This window comes from Mustelus asterias, chromosome 22, assembly GCF_964213995.1.
Source record: "Mustelus asterias chromosome 22, sMusAst1.hap1.1, whole genome shotgun sequence".
Taxonomy (NCBI): Eukaryota; Metazoa; Chordata; class Chondrichthyes; order Carcharhiniformes; family Triakidae; genus Mustelus; species Mustelus asterias.
This window is the reverse complement of record NC_135822.1, coordinates 7,665,900-7,692,152: the sequence shown is the minus strand read 5'-3', so window position 1 is coordinate 7,692,152 and position 26,253 is coordinate 7,665,900. Positions and strand designations below refer to the sequence as shown.

General features: G+C 46.2%; 1 protein-coding gene across 1 annotated transcript in view; it reads left to right on the top strand.

Moving 5' to 3' along the window:
- Positions 1 to 16,303, top strand: part of ca6 (carbonic anhydrase VI) — a 38,907-nt gene extending 22,604 nt beyond the window's left edge. The window contains exons 7-11 of the mRNA XM_078239711.1: positions 4,034 to 4,157; positions 4,250 to 4,342; positions 7,653 to 7,669; positions 13,881 to 13,983; positions 15,687 to 16,303. Of these exons, the coding sequence (XP_078095837.1) occupies positions 4,034 to 4,157; positions 4,250 to 4,342; positions 7,653 to 7,669; positions 13,881 to 13,983; positions 15,687 to 16,303 (954 nt within the window). The remainder of the gene's footprint in view (positions 1 to 4,033; positions 4,158 to 4,249; positions 4,343 to 7,652; positions 7,670 to 13,880; positions 13,984 to 15,686) is intronic.
- The last annotated feature ends 9,950 nt before the right edge of the window (positions 16,304 to 26,253 follow it).

Below are 26,253 nucleotides of genomic sequence, written 5' to 3'. Positions count from 1 at the left end.
CGTGTCTGCGTGGGTTTCCTCCGGGTGCTCCGGTTTCCTCCCACAGTCCGAAAGACGTGCGGGTTAGGTGGATTGGCCATGCTGAATTGCCCCTGAGTGTCTGGGGGATTAGCTGGGGTAGGTGTATGGGATTATGGGGATAGGGCCTGGGTGGAATTGTGGTCAGTGCAGACTTGATGGGCCGAATGGCCTCTTTCTGCACTGTAGGGATTCTATGATAGCAGATTTTTCTTTTAATTGTTATGAATATGTGTAATATCTCCATATTCCTGCTGGTGGTGCTATTGAGTCGCTGGAATTCTCTGCAATGTCACCTTGGGGACTCGTGCTCAAGGAAGAAAGAAAAACTTGCATTTATATAGCACCTTTCATGAGCTGCGGACATCTCAAAGTGCCTTACCGTCAATGAAGTACTTTTGAAGTATAATTACTGTTGTAATGAAGGAAATGTGGCAACTAATTTGCGGACAGCAAGCTCCCACAAGCAGCAACGTGGCAATGATCAGAAATCTGTTCTTGTGATCTTGGTTGAGGGATAAATATTGGCCAGGGCACTGGGGAGAACCCTCCTGCTCATCTTCGAAATAGTGTCCAGGAATCTTGACTAGGTTGGGATTGTTTTCACTGGAGTTCAGACGAATGAGAGGGGAATCTCACAGAGACTTATAAAATTCTAACAGGACTAGACAGGGTAGATGTAGGGAGGATGTTCCCGATGGTGGGGGTGTCAAGAACCAGGGGTCACAGTCTGAAGATTCGGGGTAGACCATTTAGGACGGGGGTGAGGAGATATTTCTTCACCCAAAGAGTGGTGAGCCTGTGGAATTCATTACCACAGGAAGTAGTTGATGCCAAAACATTGAATGTATTCAAGAGGTGGCTGGATATAGCACTTGGGGGGAATGGGATCAAAGGTTAGTGGGAGAAAGCAGGATTAGGCTATTGAGTTGGACGATCAGCCATGATTGAGATGAATGGCGGAGCAGGCTCGAAGGGCCAAATGGCCTCCCACTGCTCTTATCTTTTATGCTACGTTTCTATCCAACCGAACAGGCAGGTGGGGCCTCGGTTTGTGCCTCATCAGAAAGACGGCGCCTCCGACAGTGCAGCACTCCCTCAGTATCGCACTGGAATGTTAACCTTGATTTCCTTTGTAGCCTGCTATGGATGATGATTGGTAAAACCATAACAGGTTGTAGCATTGAAATAGCTCTCAGAGTTATTAATAGTGAAAACTGATAGCTGATTGAAGCAGCTGAAACGCCTGATATTGCCAGAAAGGAGCAGAGTTTTTAACACTCAGTGCCTTCCGATCCCATGAACAGCCGGATCTGCTCTCTCCCAAGTGGTCTCCATTATACTCCCTGTTGGCCGGAAAAGCTAATTCCAACAGTGCTGGTTCCACTGGAATGACACCGTGCCTTTAAGAAATATATGTATATCATGTTTCTTGTAAAGGGTATGTTTAGAAATCAGATCTGTTTTGCAGGGTGTCGATTTGTCTCAGAAATCTTTTACAACTAGTAGCTGGGAGAACGGGATAAGTACACGAGGTGTTTGTTTAAGCAGGGCTAATGCTTTTGTATTTTTTTAGATTCCCCCTGGGGTTTCAGGCTTGAATTTTGATTAGGTTAATTGACAGGGACAGAGTCATGTGCTTACTGGGAGGAGTTAAGCTTGCAGGAAAAACACAGTTTCTCTTTCATTTTTGAAACAAGCAGTTACTGCCTGGTTCTGAAAGAAGCAAGATCTCTCTCTCTAGAGTTTGTCTGAAAGCTCCAAAACTGACAACCTAAGTACAAGCAAGTAAGCTTGTATTTTGCTAACTAATTTCAAAGAGTGGTTTAAGTCTATAAGAGGAATATTGTTTGAATTGGAACTCAAAGGGATAAGTGAACAGTGAAGAGTTGTGTCTTGTCATGCTTAAATATTGTTCAATTGTTGAACATTAAGCTAATTCATTTGTTATAGTTAAACTGTGTTGTGAAATGAAATTTATTTTGATAAAAGCTTCCTAATTTGTCAGTAGAATCACGCCTGGAGTGCAACATCATATCTTGACATTAATGCCAAAATAGAGAATTGTTGGGGTTTAGTCTGACTTTTTTGTAAACCATGGGGTTTCTGATCTGGTATCCTAACTCTGCAAATGAGAGGCTGGTATTTTAAATAGCGGCAACCCTTTCCTAATTTGGATTTCAGTAATCCTGTAAACCAAATCTATATTTTGGGTTCTGCTCGATTTCACTTTATTTATTCTCTGGATATGGGTGTCATTAGCAAGAGCAACATTTATTGCCCATCTTTCCTGGGAACAGTTTTGGTCCCCTTATCTAAGTAAACATTTACTAGCATTGGAGGCAGTCCAGAGGAGGTTCATTTGGTTGATCCGGGATATGGAAGGATTTTCTTTCATGAGGAAGAGGTTGAGTAGGTTTGGGGCCTGTGCTCCTTGGAGTTTAGAAGAAGGAGAAGTAGCCTTATTGAGACATATTGGATTCTCAGGGGGCTGGACAGGGTAGATGTTGAGTGGTTGTTTCCCCTTGTGGGAGAGTCGAGGACCAGAGGGCATAATCTCAGAGTAAGGGGGTCACCCATTGAAGACCGGGATGAGGAGGAAGTTCAGCTCGAATCCTCCGGCCGTTTACGCCAGCGGGATTCTCTGGACACACCCGGGTTTCCCGGAGGCGTGGAGTGACTTCAATGGGAATTCCCATTGACAGCAGTGGGACCAGATGGTCCCACCCCCAGGGAGCAGCATGCGGCCTCCCGCCACCAAGAATAACACTGAGGGTAGGCCAGAGAATCTTGTCCTTCTTCTCTCAGAGGGTAGTGGATCTGTGGAATTCTCACCCGCAGAGGCTGGCTCGTTAAGTATGTTCAAGGCTGAGATAGACAGAGTTTTAATCTGTAAGGGAACAAAGAACAACAAACGGTACAGCACAGGAACAGGTCCTTTGGCCCACCAAGCCTGCACCAATCACGTTGTCCTATCCAGAGCAACCCCTGTATCCCTCTACTCCCTGTCTGTTCATGTGCCTATCCAGATCAGTCTTAAATGTCACTAATGTATCTGCCTCAACCATCTCATTTGGCAAACAAGGGTTTTTTAAAGGAAGTTTATTTGTTAGTGTCACACCGGTGCAGAATCGAACCGGGTCGCCAGCGCTGTGAGGCAGCAGTGCTAACCACTGTGCCACCGCGCCACCCTAAGGGGATAAGGTGGGAAAGTTGAAGATATCATATCAGCTCAGTCATGATCTCATTGAATGGTGGAGCAAACTTGATGGGCTGAATGGCCTAGTTCTGCTCCTACATCATCAAAGGAGATGCACGAGGCAACTTTAAAGGAGATGTACGAGGCAGGTTTTTTACGCAGAGGGTGGTGGGTGCCTGGAACGCGCTGCCGGGGGAGGTAGTGGAAGCAGATACGATAATGACTTTTAAGGGGCGTCTTGACAAATACATGAATTGGATGGGAATGGAAGGATATGGTCCCCGGAAGGGTAGGGGGCTTTAGTTCAGTCGGGCAGCATGGTCGGTGCAGGCTTGGAGGGCCGAAGGGCCTGTTTCCCGCGCTGTAATTTTCTTTGTTCTTTGTTCTTTGTATGGTCTTGAGCAGGTTATGGTGGGCCGTTTTCTTGAACCGTTGCAGTCCTTGTGGTGAAGGAGCTCCCTTGAGGTGTGGAGTTCAGTATGAGTAATGCAACACTGGAAGGGGCGGCATGGTGGCACAGTGGTTAGCACTGCTGCTTCACAGCGCCAGGGACCCGGGTTCGATTCCCGGCTTGGGTCACTGTCTGTGTGGAGTTTGCACATTCTCCCCGTGTCTGCGTGGGTTTCCTCCGGGTGCTCCGGTTTCCTCCCACACGCCAAAAGACGTGCTGGTTAGGTGTGTTGGCCGTGCTAAATTCTCCCTCAGCTGGAGTGTGGCGACTAGGGGATTTTCACAGTAACTTCATTGCAGTGTTAATGTAAGCCTACTTGTGACACTAACAAGTAAATTGATATATTTCTTGATTCCTTTCTGCAGATTCGGTTACTGGAAACCTCTGTGCTGGACTGGGAGAACAAGACTTTGAAGAATGATTATCGACATGCACAGCCAGTAAATGACAGAGTCGTCGAATCCTCTTTCCAACCCGTTCTAACGAAAGGTCCAAGTATCGAGTTGAAAAAAAATGTTTCAACTGTACATTTCAAATGGATGAAGCGATGACTTTATTCACATTGATGCTTCTCTACTCAGGTTCTTGCCAACTGGAAACAATTAATGCAAAGTTGGACAACATTGAAGGAATCTTGAACAATTTTGAAACGAATTTGGAATCAAGGCAAACAGGTAATTTATCGTCATAGGAACCAGCGAATCCTACAGTGCAGCAGGAGGCCATTCGGCCCATCGAGTCTGCACTGACCACAAGCCCACCCAGTCCCTATCCCGCAACCCCACCTATCCACCTTGCTAATCCCTCTAACCTTGTATATATCCACACTGCAGTGTCACAAACAATTTGCATTTACATAGTGCCCCTATCATAGAAAAACAGGATGATCTTAATCCGTGAAATGTCTTTATAAGTGGCATCGCCAGCCTTGTAGGAAGACAGGTGTCCTGAAATTGGGCCTGATTTGATTGATTTATTATTGTCACATGTATTGGGAATCATAGAATCCTTACAGTGTAGGAAGAGGCCATTCGGCCCACCGGGTCTGCACCGACAACAATCCCACCCAGGCCCTATCCCGCAACTCCCACATGTCTATCCTGCTAACTGCTCTAACCTACGCATCCCGGGAAATTTTGCATGGCCAATGTACCTAACCCGCACATCTTTGGACTGTGGGAGGAAACCGGAGCACTCGGAGGAAACCCACGCAGACACGGGGAGAACCCCACACAGACAGTGACCCAAGCCGGGAATCAAACCCAGTTCCCTGGCGCTGTGAGGCAGCAGTGTTGACCACCGTGCCGCCCACAAATGCTGGCCTTGCTCACGTAATGCCCACGTCACGTGAATGAATTAAGAAAAAGTACCTGCCTTGGTTCTATAACTGCTCATACTCTGGCTGAACGAAAGTCTACCAACGACTGTTGTGAAATTTTCAATTAACTTTGCCTGATAAGCTTTTTTGGGGAATGAGTGGAGACTTCCATTGCCTTTAGTGTCAAGAGATATCTCCTGACATCCCCCCTGAACAGCCGCGCTGTAATTTTAAGATGAAGCTTTCAGATTACACACCCTATTTCGGGACTCCCTCATCAGAGAAAAGAGTTTATCTCCAACTACCCTATCACCTCCCTTAATCATCTCCAGATCCGAATTGTGTCAAACTTTAATCTTCCATACCTGAGGGAATTGAAGCCTGATTTGTGCAACTTGTTCTCATAACTTAACCCTTTAAATGCTGGAGAAAATAATCACCAAAACAATTCCTGGGGTGAAAGGCTTTTGGTTGTGAGACATGACAGTTCCCTGCGTTAAGATGAGATCTCTTGCCTCTTTTGTCCAAAATTATATTAGGTTTCGCTTGCCAATGATTGAGGACGGAATTCCATAGCAGTCCCCCCTACCCCACTGGTGCGTTTGGTGGGGCTGGGGCATTTAATCAGGCAGGAGGGCGATGGGTGGGCGGGGGGGCGGTCACTGAGGCCTTCCTACTTCCATCCTGATTAAGTCCATGGAAGGAGGCCTGGCACAGGCCCTCCTGCTATTGAAGCCTCTACATGGGCAATTAATAAAGAACAAAGAAAGTTACAGCACAGGAACAGGCCCTTTGGCCCTCTAAGCCTGCACCGACCATGCTGCCCGACTGAACTAAAACCCCCTACCCGTCTGGGAGCCATATCCCTCTATTCCCATCCTATTCCTGTATTTGCCAAGACGCCCCTTAAAACTCAGTATCGTATCTGCTTCCACTACCTCCCCCGGCAGCGAGTTCCAGGCACCCACTACCCTCTGTGTAAAAAAACTTGCCTCGTACATCTTTAAACCTTGCCCCTCGCACCTTAAACCTGTGCCCCCTAGTAATTGACTCTTCCACCCTGGGAAAAAGCTTCTGACTATCCACTCTGTCCATGCCCCTCATAATCTTGTAGACTTCTATCAGGTCGCCCCTCAACCTCCGTCAATCCACTGAGAACAAACCAGGTTTCTCCAACCTCTCCTCATAGCTAATGCCCTCCATACCAGGCAACATCCTGGTAAATCTTTTCTGTACCCCCTTCCAAAGCCTCCACATCCTTCTGGTAGTGTGGCAACTAGAATTGAACACTATATTCCAAATGCCCACTGAAGGGCCTCACCTTGACTGCTGGTATTAACCGCTTGGCGGGCTGGTGTCTCAACATGCATGGATCATGACAAACTCATACTGACCTGTGCTTATCGGCTCCCGGGGGGTGGGGGCGGGGGAGGGGATGGTGCGCTCCCTCAATCAAAGGCACTCATTCCCCAATTGAGGAATCCAGCCTTGGGAAAGTGTATAGGTGGGCTGAAGTGTTGATAGCCATTCTCCTGTCCTTGCTCGTGAACCCCACCCCCCCACCCCCCCGTTGTAAAAACCTGTACAAACTTTATTTACAATGCTTTAAAATGTCTACTCCACGCTTCCAATTCGAGCTGGGAGTCCACACCCAGGCTTAACCAATCAAGCACAGTGAGCAACAATAGTAAACAGACTCCGTAATCAAGTGTAGTGTGTCAAAATTTGCAGATGACACTAAGATGGGTGGAAGAGCAAAGTGTGCAGTGGACGCTGAAAGTCTGCAAAGGGATATAGATAATCTAAGTGAGTGGGCGAGGGTCTGGCAGATGGAGCACAATGTTGGTAAATGTGAGATCATCCATTTTGGTGGGAATAACAGCAAAATGGACTATTATTTAAATGGTAAAAAATTGCAGCATGCTGCTGTGCAGAGGGACCTGGGTGTCCTTGTGCAGGAATCTCAAGGAGTTGGTTTGCAGGTGCAGCAGGTAATTAAGAAGGCAAATGGAATTTTATCCTTCATTGCTAGAGGGATGGAGTTTAAAAACAGCAAGGTTATGTTGCAGCTGTATAAGGTGCTGGTGAGGCCACACCTGGAGTACTGTGTACAGTTTTGGTCTCCTTACTTGAGAAAGGATATACTGGCACTGGAGGGGCTGCACAGGAGATTCACTAGGTTGATTCCGGAGTTGAGAGGGCTGGCTTATGAGGAGAGACTGAGTAGACTGGGGCTATACTCATTGGAATTCAGAAGAATGAGGGGAGATCTTATGGAAATATATAAGATTATGAAGGGAATAGATAAGATAGCAGGGAAGTTGTTTCCAATGGCGGGTGAAACGAGAACTAGGGGGCATAGCTGCAAAATAAGGGGAAGCAGATTTAGGACTGATTGAGGAGGAACTTCTTCACACAAAGGGTTGTGAATCTGTGGAATTCCCTGCCCAGTGAAGCAGTTGAGGCTACCTTGTTGAATGTTTTTAAGGCAAGGATAGATAAATTTTTGAACAGTAAAGGAATTAAGGGTTATGGTGAGCGGGTGGATAAGTGGAGCTGAGTCCACAAAAAGATCAGCCATGGTCTTATTGAATGGCGGAGCAAGCTCGAGGGGCCAGATGGCCTACTCCTGCTCTTATTTCTCATGTTCTTATGTTTAAACGCAGGACCATTGAACACTGCAGTGGGTACCTTTCTTTCTGGTCTCTGCCAATGGCATCCTGCCTCCCAATGTGCCACTCTGGCTCAAAAGAGAGTGGTCACTTCTTATCAGTTTCACTGGGGACGGAGACTTGGGGATGAGGCCCACATGTTAAAATTGGGAGGTAAAATGGCTGGGCCTCGATGCAGCCAGCATCTGGACAGTTTACCATTTAGCTTAATGTTTATTAAAGTTTATTTTATTAGAGACACAAGTAGGCTTACATCAACACTGCAATGAAGTTACTGTGAAAATCCCCTAGCGATACACTCACATTAACCTGGAATTCTTGGAAAGAGTTTAAATTAATTGCCAAATAACAGGTTAATAATACCAGTGGTGTCAAAATGAAGCCCTTAAGTGGGTATGAATTGCCCATGTAAAGGCTTCAGTTTTATTTATTAGTGTCACAAGTAGGCTTACATTAATGCTGTAATGAAGTTACTGTGAAAATCCCCTAGTCCCACACTCTGGAGCCTGTTCTGGTACACTGAGGGAGAATTTAGCATGGCCAACGCACCTAAATGGCGTACATTAACACTTCAATGAAATTACTGTGAAAATCCCCTAGTTGCCACACTCTGGTGCCTGTTCGGGTCCACTGAGGGAGAATTTAGCACAGCCAATGCATCTAAGCAGCACGAATTTCAGACTGTAGGAGGACGTGCAGACTCCACATGGATGGTGACCTGAGGCTGGAATTGAACCCGGGTCCCTGGCGCTGTGAGGCAGCAGCGCTAACCACTGTGCCACCATGCCGCCCTGTTGTGTTGGCCACCGACAGTTCGACACCTGTCGTGAGTTAATTAAGACCAGAGCTTCAATGAGGCGGCACGGGGTGAAATCCATTGAGCAGTAATTGGAGGAGAGAGAGAAACGTGGAGCTGAATAGATGCTCCACAGCATCTGATGAAACCCACAGCTCAGTGCAACTGAAACGAAGAGGATCACCGTTTCAAACTGAAGTGCCCTCCGGTTGTGTAAAGGTGGATGTGACCTGCTTGGTGGCAGGGATTTTCAATCACTCTGCTATAGCATCGTTTATAGTTCAAACTGTCAAATGTTTGCTCCCTTTACCACTTCGAGCTTCCCTCAAATTAGAAAGGGAGGCGGGAGAGTCAGACCAAGATTTAAAAAAAAACAAGATAAAAAGAAAAGCTGGAATTTGGGACTGAAAACAAAATATTCTGGGCTCCCACAGCAGATCTGTTAACATCGGAAAGATGAAGATGTATTAACATTTGACAAAACATTAACCTGCCTTTGCCTTTCAAATGTGGAGTGATTCGCTGCACTGTTTTGCACGGCTTTCCAAGCAGCAGGTTTCAATAATTGCAGTACCTATAATCTGTCACTAGATGTTAGCGTAACACCATTTAGAGTTTAGAGTTTAATGCAGATAATTTGGTCGTTACAAGCAACGATTGCGCAAACCCTTAAGAATGTAACTGAGGATGGTGGCACGGTGGCACAGTGGGTTAGCACGGCTGCCTCACAGCGCCAGGGACCTGGGTTCAATTCCAGTCTCGGGTCATGGTCTGTGTGGAGTTTGCACACTCTCCCCGTGTCTGCGTGGGTTTCCTCCGGGTGCTCCGGTTTCCTCTCACAGTCCGAAAGACGTGCTGGTTAGGGTGCATTGGCCGTGCTAAATTCTCCCTCAGTGTAACCCGAACAGGAGTGTGGCGACTCGGGGATTTTCACAGTAACTTCATTGCAGTGTTAATGTAAGCCTACTTGTGACACTAATAAATAAACTTAAACTTAATATAGTGAGAAAGAATGTATTCATAATCATATAAATGATCGGGCGGCACAGTGGCACAGTGGTTGCCTCACAGCGCCAGGGTCCCGGGTTTGATTCCAGCCTTGGGTGACTGTTTCTGTGGAATTTGCACATTCTCCCCGTGTCTGCGTGGGTTTCCTCCGGGTGCTCCGGTTTCCTCCCACAGTCCAAAGATGTACGGATTAGGTGGATTGGCCATGCTAAATTGTCCCTTAGTGTCAGGGGCATTAGCAGGGTAATTACGTGAAGTTAAGGGGATAGGGCCTGGGTGGGATTGTTGTTGGTGCAGACTCGATGGGCTGAATGGCCTCCTTCTGCACTGTAAGATTCCATGAAATTCAGTTAATGAACATGGAATTAAAGCTTGACTCAGTAATGGTGACCATGAAGAAATCACTGATTGTTTTTTTAAAAACCCATCTGGTTCACTCATGTCCTTTAGGGAAGGAAACCTGCCGTCCTTCCCTGGTCTGGTCTCCAGGTCCACAGCAATATGGTTGACTGTAAACTGCCCTCTGAAATGGCTGAACAAGCCACTCAATTCAAGGACAGTTATGGGTTGGCAACAAATGCTGGACAGCCAGCGACATCCGCATCCCGTGTAAGAATTCAAAAAAAGACAGGGGAAATGGATGCTGTTGATTCTGATGCTACCTGTTGAATGTTGCTCCAGTGTTTTTATTGCTGTTGACACCTTTGAGGTTGAAAATGGGGAAGGATGTCCAAACGGCAGCTGAGGTGATATTGCTGACTTTCACTATCACCAAAATTCAAAATAAGCCGCAAGGAGACTTGTTTTCAACATAAAACACAAAGAGGAGGTCGGGAATAGAGGGAGGGCAGTGAAGGTTCACCAGGCTGATTCCTGGCATGGCAGGTCAGTCAAATGAGGAGAGACTAAGTCGGTTAGGATTATATTCATTGGAGTTTAGAAAAGTGAAAGGAGGTCTCATAGAAGCTTATAAAATTCTAACAGGGTTAGACAGAGTAGATTCAGAAAGAATGTTCCCAATGGTGGGGGGGTCCAGAACTAGGGGTCATAGTTTGAGAATAAGACAGTCAACCTTTTAGAACTGAGGTGAGGAGAAATGTCTTCACCCAGAGAGTGGTGAATGTGTGGAATTCACTAGCACAGAAAGGCCAACCTACTGGTTGTGTGAATTGGAGAAGGAATTAGATATAGTTCTTGGGGCTAAAGAGATCAAGGGATATGGGGGGAAGGGGGGATCAGGATATTAGAGCAAAGAACAAAGAAAATTATAACACAGGAACAGGCCCTTCGGTCCTCCAAGCCTGCACCGACCCATGCTGCCTGACTGAACTAACACCCCCTACCCTTCCGGGGACCATATCCCTCTATTCCCCATCCTATTCATGTATTTGTCAAGATGCCCCTTAAAATTCACTGTCGTATCTGCTTCCACTACCTCCCCCGGCAGCGAGTTCCAGGCACCCACCACCCTCTGCGTAAAAGACTTGCCTTGTACATCTCCTTTAAACCTTGCCCCTCGCACCTTAAACCTGTGCCCCCTAGTAATTGACTCTTCCACCCTGGGAAAAAGCTTCTGACTATCCACTCTGTCCAAGTCCCTCATAATCTTGTAGACTGCTATCCTCCGTCGTTCTAGTTTCTCCAATCTCTCCTCATAGCTAATGCCCTCCATACCAGGCAACATCCTGGTAAATCTTTTCTGTACCCTCTCCAAAGCCTCCACATCCTTCTGGTAGTGTGGCGACCAGAATTGAACACTATATTCCAAGTGTGGCCTAATTAACGTTCTATAAAGCTGCAACATGACTTGCCAATTTTTAAACTTAATGCCCCGGTCGATGAAGGCAAGCATGCCATATGCCTTCTTGACTACCTTCTCCACCTGCGTTGCCACTTTCAGTGACCAGATCCCTTTGCCTATCAATACCCTGAAGGGTTCTGCCATTTACTGTATATTTCCTATCTGTATTAGACCTTCCAAAATGCATTACCTCACATTTTTCCGGATTAAACTCCATCTGTCATCTCTCCGCCCAAGTCTCCAACCGATCTATATCCTGCTGTATCCTCCGATGGTCCTCATTGCTATCCGCAAATCCACCAATCTTTGTGTCATCCGCAAACTTACTAATCAAACTAGTTACATTTTCCTCCAAGTCATTTATATATATTACAAACAGCAAAGGTCCCAGCACTGATCCCTGAGGAACGCCACTTGTCACAACCCTCCATTCAGAAACACACCCTTCCACTGCTACCCTCTGTCTTCTTTGACCGAGTAAGACGTCTCACAACACCAGGTTAAAGTCCAACAGGTTTTTTGGTAGCACATACCATAAGACCATAAGACATAGGAGCGGAAGTAAGGCCATTCGGCCCATCGAGTCCACTCCACCATTCAATCATGGTTGATTTCAACTCCATTTACCCGCTCTCTCCCCATAGCCCTTAATTCCTCGAGAAATCAAGAATTTATCCATTTCTGTCTTGAAGACGCTCAACGTCTCGGCCTCCACAGCCCTCTGTGGCAATGAATTCCACAGACCCACCACTCTCTGGCTGAAGAAATTTCTCCTCATCTCTGTTCTAAAGTGACTCCCTTTTATTCTAAGGCTGTGCCCCCGCGTCCTAGTCTCCCCTGTTAATGGAAACAACTTCCCTACGTCCATCCTATCTAAGCCGTTCATTATCTTGTAAGTTTCTATCAGATCTCCCCTCAACCTCCTAAACTCCAATGAATATAATCCCACGATCCTCAGACGTTCATCGTATGTCAGGCCTACCATTCCTGGGATCATCCGTGTGAATCTCCGCTGGACCCGCTCCAGTGCCAGTATGTCCTTCCTGAGGTGTGGGGCCCAAAATTGCTCACAGTACTCCAAATGGGGCCTAACCAGTGCTTTATAAAGCCTCAGAAGTACATCCCTGCTTTTGTATTCCAAGCCTCTTGAGATAAATGACAACATTACATTTGCTTTCTTAATTACGGACTCAACCTGCAAGTTTACCTTTAGAGAATCCTGGACTAGGACTCCCAAGTCCCTTTGCACTTTAGCTTTAGCTTTCGGAGCACAGCTCCTTCATCAGATGGAGTGGATATCTGTTCTCCAACAGTGCACTGAGACACAGAAATCAAGTTACAGAATACTAATTAGAATGCAAATCTCTACAGCCAGCCAGGTCTTAAAGGTACAGATAAAGTGGGTGGAGGGAACATTAAACACAGGTTAAAGAGATGTGTATTGTCTCCAGACAGAACAGCTAGTAAGATTCTGCAAGATCAGGGGGAAAGCTGAGAGGGTTACTGATAATGTGACATAAATCCAACATCCCGGTTTAGGCCGTCCTCATGTGTGCGGAACTTGGCTATCAGTTTCTGCTCAGCGACTCTGCGCTGTCGTGTGTCGTGAAGGCCGCCTTGGAGAACGCTTACCTAAAGATCCAAGGCTGAATGCCCGTGACTGCTGAAGTGCTCCCCCACAGGAAGAGAACAGTCTTGCCTGGTCTTTGACTGAGCCAGTTGTGTATCCACCTTGCCAACTCACATCCCATGTGACTTCATCTTCTGCACCAGTCTGCCATGAGGGACCTTGTCAAAGGCCTTACTGAAGTCCATGTAGACAACATCCACTGCCCTACCCTCATCAATCATCTTCGTCACTTCCTTGAAAAACCCGATCAGGTTAGGGAGGCACAACCTCCCCTTCACAAAACCATGTTGCCTCTCGCTAATATGTCCAGTTATTTCCAAGTGGGAGTAAATCCTGTCTCGAAGAATCCTCTTCAATAATTTCCCTACCACTAATCTCAGGCTCACCGGCCTGTAATTACCTGGATTATTCTTGCTACCCTTCTTAAACAAAGGAACAACACTGGCTACTCTTCAATATTTAATTTGATGATCAGCCATGATGAAAATGAATGGCGGAGCAGGATCAAAGGGCCGAATGGCCTCTTCCTGTTTCTAGTTTCTGTGTTTCTATGAATGTAGGTGAGTGGGATAAATGTTAATCTTCACTGCCTTGCTGGTAACCTGGCAAGGTGGGTTGCATGTCCCTTGTAGAAGGCAGCTGATTTTTAATGCTTTGAAAAGATTGGGACAAAAATCAGTCCCATTCTCGAAAGGATTTAGGCCGGGATTTTCCAGCCCACCCGCATTGTGTCTTCTGGTGGCGAAGGTCATTGGCTGCTGGTGGAAAATCCCATTCCTAGAATGTGCTCCACCAAATTACCTCCCAGGGCAGGAAGATGAAAATCTACCCCCGTTAAAGTTTAGGAGGAGCAAGAGAGGAACGAATGAGGGGAATACTAACCATTGTAGAGTCAAAAAATAGATTTAGAAGGAGATCAGGTTGAAGATGAGAGTGGGGAGAAAGATGACCCATTATTAGATGAATGTTTGCTCAGACCCTGCTCAGGAATGTGAAAGAATTGCTAAAGGAGCCTCTCTGATACTGGAGCAGATCAATGAAAGTCATCGACAGAAGAGCAAGTTTGGGATCAAAGAAGAAACTGAGTTTGGTGAGACCAGGTGCAATGGGGTCAGGGGATTTCTATTTGAAGTTAGAGGGAAGATACTGAGGCCAAAAATGATGTTAGATCATGTCAGAGGCTTTCTCCCCAGGGCGGAGAGGTCAACTGCAAGAGGGCACAGGTTCTAGGTGAAAGGGAGTAAGTTTAAGGGGAGATGTGTGGGGAACATTTTTCACACAGAGGGTGGGCGGCTGGAACGCATTGCCAGTGGAGGTGGCGGAAGCAGACACGTTAGCAACATTCAAGGTATATCTTGATGGACCCATGAACGGGAGGTGAACAGAGGGATAGAATCCACCTATCAGCAATAAGTAGTGTGTCCAAATAAGGAGTAGGTATCAGTGCAGGCTTGATGGGCTGAAGGGCCTGTTCCTGTGCTGTGTTGTTCGTTGCTCCTGAGATAAAGATTCAAGGTGCAGCCATCAATGTTAATGATGTAAACGTTCATCTGAATTTTGGAAGGCACAAATTAAAATTAAATACTCGAATTGAGGAACTGTAAAGATACGAAGATTGTTCATAATTCAGCATTCAAATAAAAGCAAAATGCTGCGGATTCCGGAGATCCGGAATAAAAATATAAAAGTGCTGGAGTTACTCAGCAGGACTGGCAGCATCTGTGTGCAGAGTAACAGACTTAATGGGTGGGATATTACTGCTTCATTCGTCCCGAAACCATGAAATCCTGCCCGAGGTCAATGGACCTTTCTATGGTCCGCCGCTCGCCCGCTCCAATTCCCGTGGGGCGCTAAAATTCCGGCTAACATTTCGGGTGCAATATTACTCTTCTATGGAACTATGAAAGGAGTTATATCACACTCAATGAATTGAATTGATTTATTATTGTCACATGTATTGGGATACAGTGAAAAATCTTGTTTCCTGCATGCCATACAGACAAAGCATACTATTCATAGAGTACAGTAAGAAGTCTCGCAACACCAGGTTAAAGTCCAACAGGTTTATTTGGTAGCACAGGCTTTCGGAGTGTCGCTCCTTCATCAGGTGAGTGAGGAGTTGTGTTCACAAACAGGGCATACACAGACACAAACTCCACAGGGGAGAAGGACAGTAGAGGGTACAAAATATAGGGTGAGATTCTCCAGCTTCCCAGCTGCGTGTTTCCCGCCAGCGGGAGGTGGCACCTGGTTTGCTAGCGGAGGGATTCTCTGATCCCGCCTCTTCAATGGGAATTCCCAATGACGTCACCCCACACCGGCGGGAAACCCGTGGGCGGGGGCGCGCTGCCAACGGGACTGGAGAATCCCGCGGCGTGAATGGCTGGAGTATTCCGGCCACGGTGTTTCAGTTACGAATAGGATGAGGAGAAAGATCAGCTTAATACGTGATAGGACCATTCAGTTTCTCCCTCCGCAGATGCTGTCAGACCTGCTGAGATTTTCCAGCACTTTATGTTTTAACCCCGAGTTCAGCATCAATTGGTTATAAACTGGTGAGTTTATTCTAAGGGAACCAGCAGAAATCGAAGCAGCATAGTTGGGAGTATTTTTCTGAAGTTAGTTCCACACTGCAGCTAATTGATTAGATATTGGCACAGAGGGCAAGAGGTTCCCCAGGATTGTTATTCCTTATCACAAGAAGCAAAAATGAATATATCAGAGAATGAAGGGCATTTCCGAAGCTGGAAAGAGCAAATGGCTAATAACTATTTTTTCCAATTGATTTCAAAGGCAATGAGTTGTCTTCGCAACCTGCTTTCCACTTCTCCGAGGAAAGCCTTTCGAGTTATGTCGAGGTCCAAACTCTTCGCGACATGAACCTCAGTTCTTTTACCATCTGCATGTGGATCAGGACGAGGGATTACCAGCCAAGAATTCTTCTGTCGTACGCAACGCAGGACAGTGACAATGAGCTGGTTATCTCCATGGGTCACGACTGGGGGCTGTGGATCGGGGGGCGATTTGTGAACATGCCTTTGCATTTCAGCCCAGGTGAATGGGTGCACTTCTGCGTGACGTGGCGATCTCAAACGGGCGCTGCAGAAATGTGGAACAATGGGCTGTCGGGAAGGGTGAAATTCATTCTGCAAGGGTACGTTCTCAAAGCTGGTGGAACCCTTCTGCTGGGCAAAGATCAAGATGGTATTGAGGGCGTGCTGTCTGACGCTTTTATTGGTGACATTAGCACTCTTAACATTTGGGATTATGTTCTCAGTCCCTTGGAAATTCGGAATTTGATGGAATGCAGATACAGATGGAAGAAGGGCAATGTTGTAGCCTGGGGGAAGAGTTCGGTGGCACTATTTGGTGGGGTGAAACTTGAAGAGGACAACAGTTGTTTGGGGTAATTTATTCCAAGTGATGGCTTGTCCACGCACTAACTGGGGGAGGCAGGGGAAATGTTAACTCAGACACCTTCCACACAAACACCTTGGCTTGGAAAAGCAGATAAAGCTTTATTTTTAAAATAGGCTGCCTTTGAGAATCACCGGTAAATATTTATAAGAGTCACAAAAAGCGACAGATTGGAAACATGGATGGCTACGACCTTCATCAGGAGAAGTGGATCAGGAGTTAAAAGTGCACAACCAGAGCCTTGTTGAGAAGCTTTCCTGGTGTGCTGTAGAATGAAGTGGAGGTGCCGGCGTTGGATTGGGGTAGGCACAGTAAGAAGTCTCACAACACCAGGTTAAAGTCCAACAGGTTTATTTGGTAGCACGAGCTTTCAGAGTGTCACTCCTTCATCAGGTGAGTGAAGAGTTACAACTCTTCACTCACCTGAAGAAGGAGCAACACTCTGAAAGCTTGTGCTACCAAATAAACCTGTTGGACTTTAACCTGGTGTTGTGAGATTTCTTGTTGTAGAATCAAGTCATTAGTTGGAAAAGGATGGGTGCACCTCCCTAAGCCCAGAGATTTGAGTTAACAGGACGGCAAGGGCCATAGCTCAAGACTTCCCGGGCTGTAGTTTAGGATTAACCATTTCAAATGGGCATAGCCTACTAGCATAAGGCATTGATAAACTATCCATTGTATGTTCAGCTGGGACAAGGTGGGCAAACCATTCGTTTTATTGGGTTGGAGAATGATTTGGAGCCGTGTGAGTCCAAACCATGGTGGCAATGTTACTCAAAGAGATTCCCATAGCAAGCCAGGGAGATGTTAACTTGGACACCTTCCAACAAGCACCTTGGCTTAGTGAAGCAGATAAAGCTTTATTTTTAAATAGACTGCCTTTGAGAATTGCCGGTAAACATTTATAGGAGTCACATTGACCTGGCAGGTCAGTGAACAATGATGGTCTGGAGTAATGTGGGTCTTCTGTTCATTAATCACATTGAGTACGTGTAAATAAACCATTGAAGGAAAATGTCGTTACTGGGGTGAAAATGTATCTTTACCTTCATGCTTGCGTCTTTCTTCTGTGTGGAACCTGCGTCACTTGGGGTCATGAATATTCTGAACAGATTCTGTTATGGACCAATGGCTTCCGTAAGGTGCTGGATTCTAACAAAATGTTCAGAAGGTCCACATGTTCGACTGCTCCATCCAATCAGCACAGTAACACAATACCAAATGCAACTAAACTTCAAATGTCAGTTGTTGATTATAATCATAGAATCCCTACAGCACAGAAGAAGGCCATTCGGCCCATCGAGTCTGCACCAACCACAATCCGACCCAAACCCTGTCCCCATAACCCACATATTCACCCAGCTAATCCCCCTGATGCGAGGGTCAATTTAGCATGGCCAATCCACCTAACCTGCACATCTTCGGACTGTGGGAGGAAACTGGAGCACCCGGAGGAAACCCACACAGACACGGGGAGAATGTGCAAACTCCACACAAACAGTGACCCGAGGCTGGAATTGAACTCGGGTCCCTGGCGCTTTGAGGCAGCAGTGCTAACCACTGTGCCACTGTGCCACCCCATATTATAATTGAGGGCAAACATTTTCATTTCTGTATCTTCACACAAAAGAACAAAGGCTAGAAGCACTAAGCCAGGTTATGTAAATCTTCACAGCAAACTTTGAGGCAGGGATAGGGGTGCACCCATAGATGGGTGAATGATAGGGCACGCTAGTGTCCCTGTGCCCGCCTACCAGAGCCTGATGCACCCCGAATATTGGGCCCTGAGCTTGGATTGGTCAGCATGACACAAAGGGTCAGCTGGTGAATGTTATCAAGGATTGGGCAGCGCCAGTGTGAATGGTAAGTGGAGTTTGGGGTGGGGAGGGGTGATCACATAGCGAGATGGGTGAGGAGGTAAGAAGTCGGGGCAAGGGGGTGGGTGGAGGAATCGGTGGCGATAAAGGAGGGGGTGGGGGGGGGAGCGGCAGCCCGCGTTCTTTACCTGGTGGGATTCGGAGAAGCATTCGCTCTCGTCCGACTGGCAAATCCAGACCACACCCGACCAGCCCAACATTGCAAAACCCAAAACAGAGCATCTAGCTGGGATTCCATGATTGGGAGCACTTTCTGAACAATCCTGAATACACTAATAGCTACATAAGCAACCGATATCAGATAATCAGCTGAGCTTGTGATAAGGCTCATTTATGCTTGTTTAGTGATAGGTTCACACACAGGAATCCATTCTCTGCAAATAAAAGGGATATTTTCAAGCCCTGTACCTTTCTTGGATGACCCAGGAACTTGGGAAGTCTATAGTTCCCCGTGATTTGTCCATGGTAAAGCCTCAGCTAATCAGAGTCAATTTGTCAACCAATCAGCACCCTTTCCTCCTGCCGTATGAATAATCGCAACCATTTGAAATTTGGCTTTCTTGCTTTTGTCCTGATGAGTGCAAGAGGAAAACTTCGGCGACATGTCTCTTTTCAGCAACATTCAAGAGTTGTACGACCACGGTTGGGCGGCATGGTAGCACAGTGGTTAGCACTGCTGCTTCACAGCTCCAGGGACCTGGGTTCGATTCCTGGCTTGGGTCACTGTCTGTGTGGAGTTTGCACATTCTCCTCGTGTCTGCGTGGGTTTCCTCCGGGTGCTCCGGTTTCCTCCCACAGTCCAAAGATGTGCGGGTTAGGTTGATTGGCCATGCTAAAAATTGACCTTAGAGTCCTGAGATGCGTAGGTTAGAGGGATTAGCGGGTAAATACGTTGGGATATGGGGGTAGGACCTGGGTGGGATTGTGGTCGGTGCAGACTCGATGGGCCAAATGGCCTCTTTCTGCACTGTAGGGATTCTATGATTCTATGACCAAATGACTGTGAGTTTAGGAGTATGAGAGTGATCTTATTGAAACTTGGAAGATTCTGAGCGGGGCTTGACAGGGTAGATGCTGAAAGGATTTGTCTCATCATAGAGCCACAGTTCAAAAACAAGGAATCTCCCATTTAAAAGCTATGAAATCTCTTTCCTCAGGAAGTTGTTGGCCTTTGGAATTCACTTCCCCAGTGAACATTGAAGGTTGGGTCATTGAATAGATTCCTGGTTGAGTCATTGGCTTTTGATTAACCAGGGAGTATAGGTTTGGGTGGGGGGGTTGGGGGGGGGGGGGGGGGGGGGGGGGGCGGCCAGGGAGTATAGGTTTGGGTCGGGGGGGTGGGGGGGGTGGTGGGGGGGGGGGTGGTGCTGGGCAACAGTAAAGTGGAGGTAAAACCTGTAATGACTTCAGACAGGCCATTGAGGTTGGCCTATTGGAATACGAACTCCCTGATTAAGGAGCTGGAGGTCCCTCTACGCAGAGATCTCCCCCCACTATCTTGGGGTGGAGGGTGCTGCATGCAGCAGTACCGTACAATCGTAGGTTGCACCGGTTCACAGGCTCCCAAGTTTGCCCTTTTTACAACTTGTGGAGTCTGTGGACCATGTTATAGGCTGCACAAACTGTTCAGTTTCCTCAAAACCTTTTATTAATGTTTTGTTTGCACTTCAGTCCCACGCTCCTGATCTACGGGCACCCGGTGCGGAGAGGGGTGGGGAAGGAGGAGGACCTCCTCGTGAACCTGCTCCTGGGCCTGGCAAGGCGTTCCATGTATAGATCCAGGCAGCGGGCGATCGAGGGGGGTCATCCAACCTAACTGTCTGCCCCTTTACCGTGGCTACATTCGCGGCCGGGTGTCCCTGGAGAGGGAGCATGCGGCGTCCAAGAGCACAGTTGATGCCTTCCATGTCCACTGGACACCGCAGGGCCTGGGGTGTATTATTGACCCCCCCAATCACATTTTAATTTGATGTTTTAAGCTTCCTTTCCGCTTTGTCTTTTGTTTCGGGCGGTTCCCCTCCTTTTAGGGAGCTGCCGCTTTTGAGTTGTCCCGAAGTTAAGTTGATTTTGTTTATTTGATTGGACACAAAAAGTTGTCCCTGATTAAGAAGCCAATTGATGAGCCAATCAGGGAGTCTTTTCCTTGTATTTAACCGGGAGTGTCAGTTCCTCTGGCACTCCGGAAGGTAGACTGCTGACTGCGAGCACTCTGTGTACTGCTGTTGGAATTGTAAATAAAGGGATTTTGGTGAAGGAACTTCTGCCTCCGAAGACTTATTACAAGGTCCCAGTTGGATAATCCATGATCTTGTTGAATGGTGGAGCAGGCTCAAGGGACCAGTTGACCTACTCCAACTCTCATTTTTGTTCTTACAACAACAAGATACTTTGGAATTAGGATGGTGTGCATCTTGGGGAGGAGTTGCAGATGGTGTTGTTCCCATGTGTCCTTATAGGTGGTAGTTTGAAAGAAATTGTCGAAGGAACCTTGGCATGGCGTGGGCGCTACAAAAATGTAGCCACAGTGTGCTGGTGGTGGAGGGAGTGAATGTTTAAGGTAGTGGATGAGGTGTCAATTAGATGGGTAGCTTCTTTGTCCTCGATGATGTTGGGCTGTTTGACTGTTGTCGGATATTTTCTTTGCAAAGGACTGTCCGTCTATTTTAAGCCCTGTGCCCTGTGTGATGAATGTCTAACCATTCTCAAGGTGGCGGCAGCTACTGTCCCACCTAGAAATGTACACGTACTTCCTGTCCCACACAGACAGAAAAGAGATAATCTCCTGAGCATTATCCGATAAATTGTTTGAAGCTTTCTACGGAATTAACTAGCAATTAAACAGACCATTGATTGTACAGGAAGCAATATTAAAAAAAAGTAGGAAGTAATAGTACAGAAATAGTTCATTTTTATCATCCTGGTATGACTCATAATTTTTTCAAGCTTAAAGATATTATTAGGTTTCATGATCCTAAATCAAGCTCTTTTCTGATTTTTTTTAACAAGATACAAAGCATTTTGAACAATGCAATGTTCGGAAAGGCCAGTGAATTAATTTAAATAGAAGGATTTAAACTGTTCAAAATAATGGGTTCTCCCCGTGGGTTTCCTCCCACACTTCAAAGATGTGTAGGTTAGGTGGATTGGCCATGCTAAATTGCCCCTTAGTATCCAAAGATGTGCAGGTTAGGGGGATTGGCCATGCTAAATTGCCCCTTAGTATCCAAAGATGTGCAGGTTAGGTGGATTGGCTATGCTAAATTGCCCCTTAGTATCCAAAGATGTGCAGGTTAGGTGGATTGGCCATGCTAAATTGCCCCTTTGTATCCAAAGATGTGCAGGTTAGGTGGATTGGCCATGCTAAATTGCCCCTTAGTATCCAAAGATGTGCAGGTTAGGTGGATTGGCTATGCTAAATTACCCCTAAGTATCCAAAGATGTGTAGGTTAGGTGGATTGGCCTTGTTAAATGAGAATCATAGAATCCCTACAGTGCAGAAGGAGGCCATTCGACCCATCGAGTCTGCACTGACCACAATCCCACCCAGGCCCTATTCCAGTAACCCCACATATTTACCCTGCTAATCCCCCTGACACTAGGGGGTCAATTTAGCATGGCCAATCAACCTATCCTGCACATTTTTGGACTGAGGGAGGAAACCGGAGCACTCAGAGGAAATCCACGCAGACACGGGGAGAACACGCAAACTCCGCACAGACGGTGACCCAAGCCGGGAATCGAACCCGGATCCCTGGCGCCATGAGGCACTGTGCCACTGTGCTGCCCCTTTGTCCCTTAGTGTCCAAAGATGTGTAGCTTAGGTGGATTGGCCATGCTAAATTGCCCCTTAGTGTCCAAAGGTGTTTAGGTTGGGTGGATTGACCATCTAAATGAGCAGTGTTACAGGGATAGGGCAGGAGGTGGGCCTGGGTGGGAAGCTCTTTTAGAGAGTCAGTGTAGACGCAATGGGCCGAATGGCCTCTTTTTGCACTGTAGGGATTGTATGATTCTATGAATGACATTAAGTTTAACCATGTGTCTGATAGTTGTTAAAATGATTAAGTTAAAAGGTGCACACTGATCGAATCAGCCATTTGTTCACCTAGGCTGCCATTGTATATAAACTTCCAGTGGCATGTGAGTTGGACTCTCAATCAGAGAGAGAAAAACATGACTAAAGGTTTGAAATAAAGCGTCTTTCGCACATCAGTAACAGCCAAATTTTGACACTTCAGAGACCTGGTGATTTATAAAATTATTGCTGAAATGGGAACTATTGGAGAATGTCAGCCAACATCTTGATATACGGGTGGCACGGTAACATAGTGGTTAGCACTGCTGCTTCACAGCTCCAGGGACCTAGGTTCGATTCCCGGCTCGGGTCACTGTCTGTGCGGAGTTTGCACATTCTCCCTGTGTCTGCGTGGGTTTCCTCCGGGTGCTCCGGTTTCCTCCCACAGTCCAAAGATGTGCGGGTTAGGTTGATTGGCCAAGCTAAATTGCCCCTTAGTGTCCCGGGATGCATAGATTAGAGGGATTAGTGGGTAAATAAGAGGGTTAGAGGGATTAGCAGGTAAATATGTAGGGCCTGGGTGGGATTGTTGTCAGTGCAGACTCGATGGGCCGAATGGTCTCTTTCTGCACTGTAGGGTTTCTATGGTTTTTTGAACCTGGTTAATTATTGCCATTTCTATGGCAGCGGCATTGAATCAAATACAACAACTACTGTGAGGTAGCGCCTTTAAGACAGCAAAATGTCCCCAGGTTTCTCGCCGGTTGCCTGTTTCTTGTATTCTTGCTGGAAGGATTATTTCAGATCTTTGACTTCAATTTGTTATGAGTATCACACTCAGCATCCTCTTTAGTTTCTCATATTGCCGACCAGACTCACAACAGCAGCGGCACAGTCTGAACAGAAACACGTCAGCTGAAACGCTGTCTGACGGCACCTTACATTTATATTAATTGCCTTTAGTGTATTACAATATCCCGAGGCAGATCACAGGAGCGTAACCGGGCAATTATTAACACTGCGCCAAAGGAGGTTTTGTACCTGAATGCTCGGAGCATTCGAAACAACATGGATGAATTAGTTGCACAGATAGATGTTAAGGGGTATGATATAGTTGGCTCCAAGGTGAACAAGGATGGGAACTAAACATTGAGGGCTATTCCGTATTTAGGAAAGACAGATGGAAAGGAAAAGATGGTGGAGTTGCGTTGTTGATTAAAGATGATATTGATACGATGTTGAGGAAGGATATGAGCAAAAATAATGTGGAATCTGTATGGTCTGAATTAAGAGACATCAAGGGGCAAAAAGCATTGGTAGGGGTGTTACACGGACCATCAAACTGTAGTGATAATGTTGGGAAAAGCAATAGACAGGAAATCAGTGATGCATGTGATAAAGGAACATCTGTGATTATGGACGACTTTAATCTGCATATAGATTGGGAGAATCAAATTAGTCACAGTACAATAAAGGAGGAATTTCTGGAGTGCATATGGGATGGTTTTCTGGAGCAATATGTTGAGGAACCAACAAGGGAGCAGGCCATCTTGGACTGGATATTGTGCAACGAGAAAGGATTAGTTGTGATAGAACTCTTGGGGATGAGTGACCATAATATGGTAGAATTCTTTGTCAAGGTGAATTGTAATGTAGTTGATTCTGAGACCAGGGTCCTGAATCTCAATAAAGGTAACCATGATGGTATGAGGCATGAATTGGCTATGATGGACTGGGAAACATTACTGATAGGAAAGACAGTGGACAGGCAATGGCAGGCATTTAAAGAATGAATAGGTGAACTTTAGAAGTTGTTTATTCCTGTTTGGCGCAAAGGTGGTAAGGGAATTATGGCCAAACTTGGCTTACAAGGGAAATTAGAGATAGTATCAGATTCAAGGAAGAAGGATACAAATTGGCAAGAAAAAGCAGTAGACCTCAGGATTGGGGGCAGTTCAAAATTCAACAAAGGAGGACCAAGTGATTGATTAAGAAAGGAAAAATAGAGCATGAAAGTAAGCTAGCGGGGAACATAAAAACTGACTGTAAAAGTTTCTATAGATATAGAAAGAGAAAAAGATTGATAAAAACGAATGTGGGTCCCGAACAGTCAGAAATAGGAGAATTCATAACGGGGAATAAAGAAATAGCTGAGGAATTAAATTTGTACTTTGCTTCAGTCTTCACAAAGGAAGACATGAATAATGTACCAGAAGCACTGAGAAAAACATGTTTTAGTGAAGGAAATCAGCATTAGTAGAGAAATGGTTTTGGGGAAATTGTGCGGGCGGCACGGTAGCACAGTGGTTAGCACTGCTGCTTCACAGCTCCAGGGTCCCGGGTTCGATTCCCGGCTCGGGTCACTGTCTGTGTGGAGTTTGCACATTCTCCTCGTGTCTGCGTGGGTTTCCTCCGGGTGCTCCGGTTTCCTCCCACAGTCCAAAGATGTGCGGGTTAAGTTGATTGGCCAGGTTAAAAAATTGCCCCTTAGAGTCCTGAGATGCGTAGGTTAGAGGGATTAGCAGGTAAAATATGTGGGGGTAGGGCCTGGGTGGGATTGTGGTCGGTGCAGACTCAATGGGCCGAATGGCCTCCTTCTGCACTGTAGGGTTTCTATGATTCTATGATGGGATTGAAGATGGATAAATCTCCAGATCCTGATAATCTTCATCCCAGAGTATTGAAGGAAGTGGTCCTGGAAATAGTAGATCCATTGGTGGTTATTTTCCAAAATTCTTTGGACTTAGGAATAGTTCCTACAGATTGGAGGGCAGCTCATGTAAGCCCGTTATTCAAAAAGGGAGGTAGAGAGAAAACAGGGAACTATAGACCAGTGAGCCTAACGTCGGTACTGGGGAAGTTGCTCGAGTCCATTATCAAGAATTTCATAACTCGGCATTTGGAAGGCAGTGGTATAACCAGACAAAGTCAGCATGGATTTACAAAAGGAAAATCATGCTTGATGAATCTATTAGAATTCTTTGAGGGTGTAACTAGTAGAGTTGACCGAGGAGAACCTGTGGATATGGTTTATTTAGACTTTCAGAAGGCTTTTGACAAGGTCTCACATAACAGACTATGTAAAGTTAAGGCACATGGGATTGCAGGTAATGTCTTGAGATGGACAGAAAGCTGGCTAGCAGACAGTAAGCAAAGAGTTGACATAAATGGGTCTTTTTCTGACTGGTGGTCAGTGACTAGTGGGGTTCCGCAGGGATCTGTGCGAGGACCCCAACTGTTCACATTATATATTAATGATTTGGAAGCGGGAACTGAATGTATGATCTCCAAATTTGCAGATGATACAAAGTTGGGTGGGAGGGTGAGCTGTGAGGAGGATGCAGAGATGCTTCAGTGTGATTTGGACAGGCTGAGTGTGTGGGCATCTGCATGGCAGACGCAGTATAATGTGGATAAATGTGAGGTTATCCACTTTGGTAGCAATAATAGGAAGACAAATTATTACTTGAATGGGTGTAAATTGAGAGGTGGATACTCAATGAGACCTTGCAGTCCTTATGCATTAGTCGCTGAAAGTAACCGCGCAGGTACAGCAGGCAGTAAAGAAGGCAAATGGTACGTTGGCCTTCATAGCGAGAGGATTTGAGTATAGGGATAGGGATGTTTTGCTGCAATTGTATAGGGTGTTGGTGAGGCCACATCTGGAGTATTGTGTGCAGTTTCGGTGTCCTTATCTGAGGAAGGATGTTGCTATAGAGGGAGTACAGCCAAGGTTTACCAGGCTGATTCCTGGAATGGCAGTTCTGTCATGTGAGTAGAAACTAATTTGGTTAATATTGTATTCATTGGAGTTAGAAGAGGGGATCTCATAAAAACTTATAAAATTCTAACAAGGTTAGACAGGGTAGATTCAGAAAGAATGTTCCCAATGTTGGGGGAGCCCAGAACTAGGGGTCATAGTTTGAGAATAAGGGGCAAACCCTTTAGAAATGAGGTGAGGAGAAATTTCTTCATCCAGAGGGTGGCGAATGTGTGGAATTCACTACCACAGAAAGTAGTTGAGGCCAAAACATGTGATTTCAAGAAGAAATTA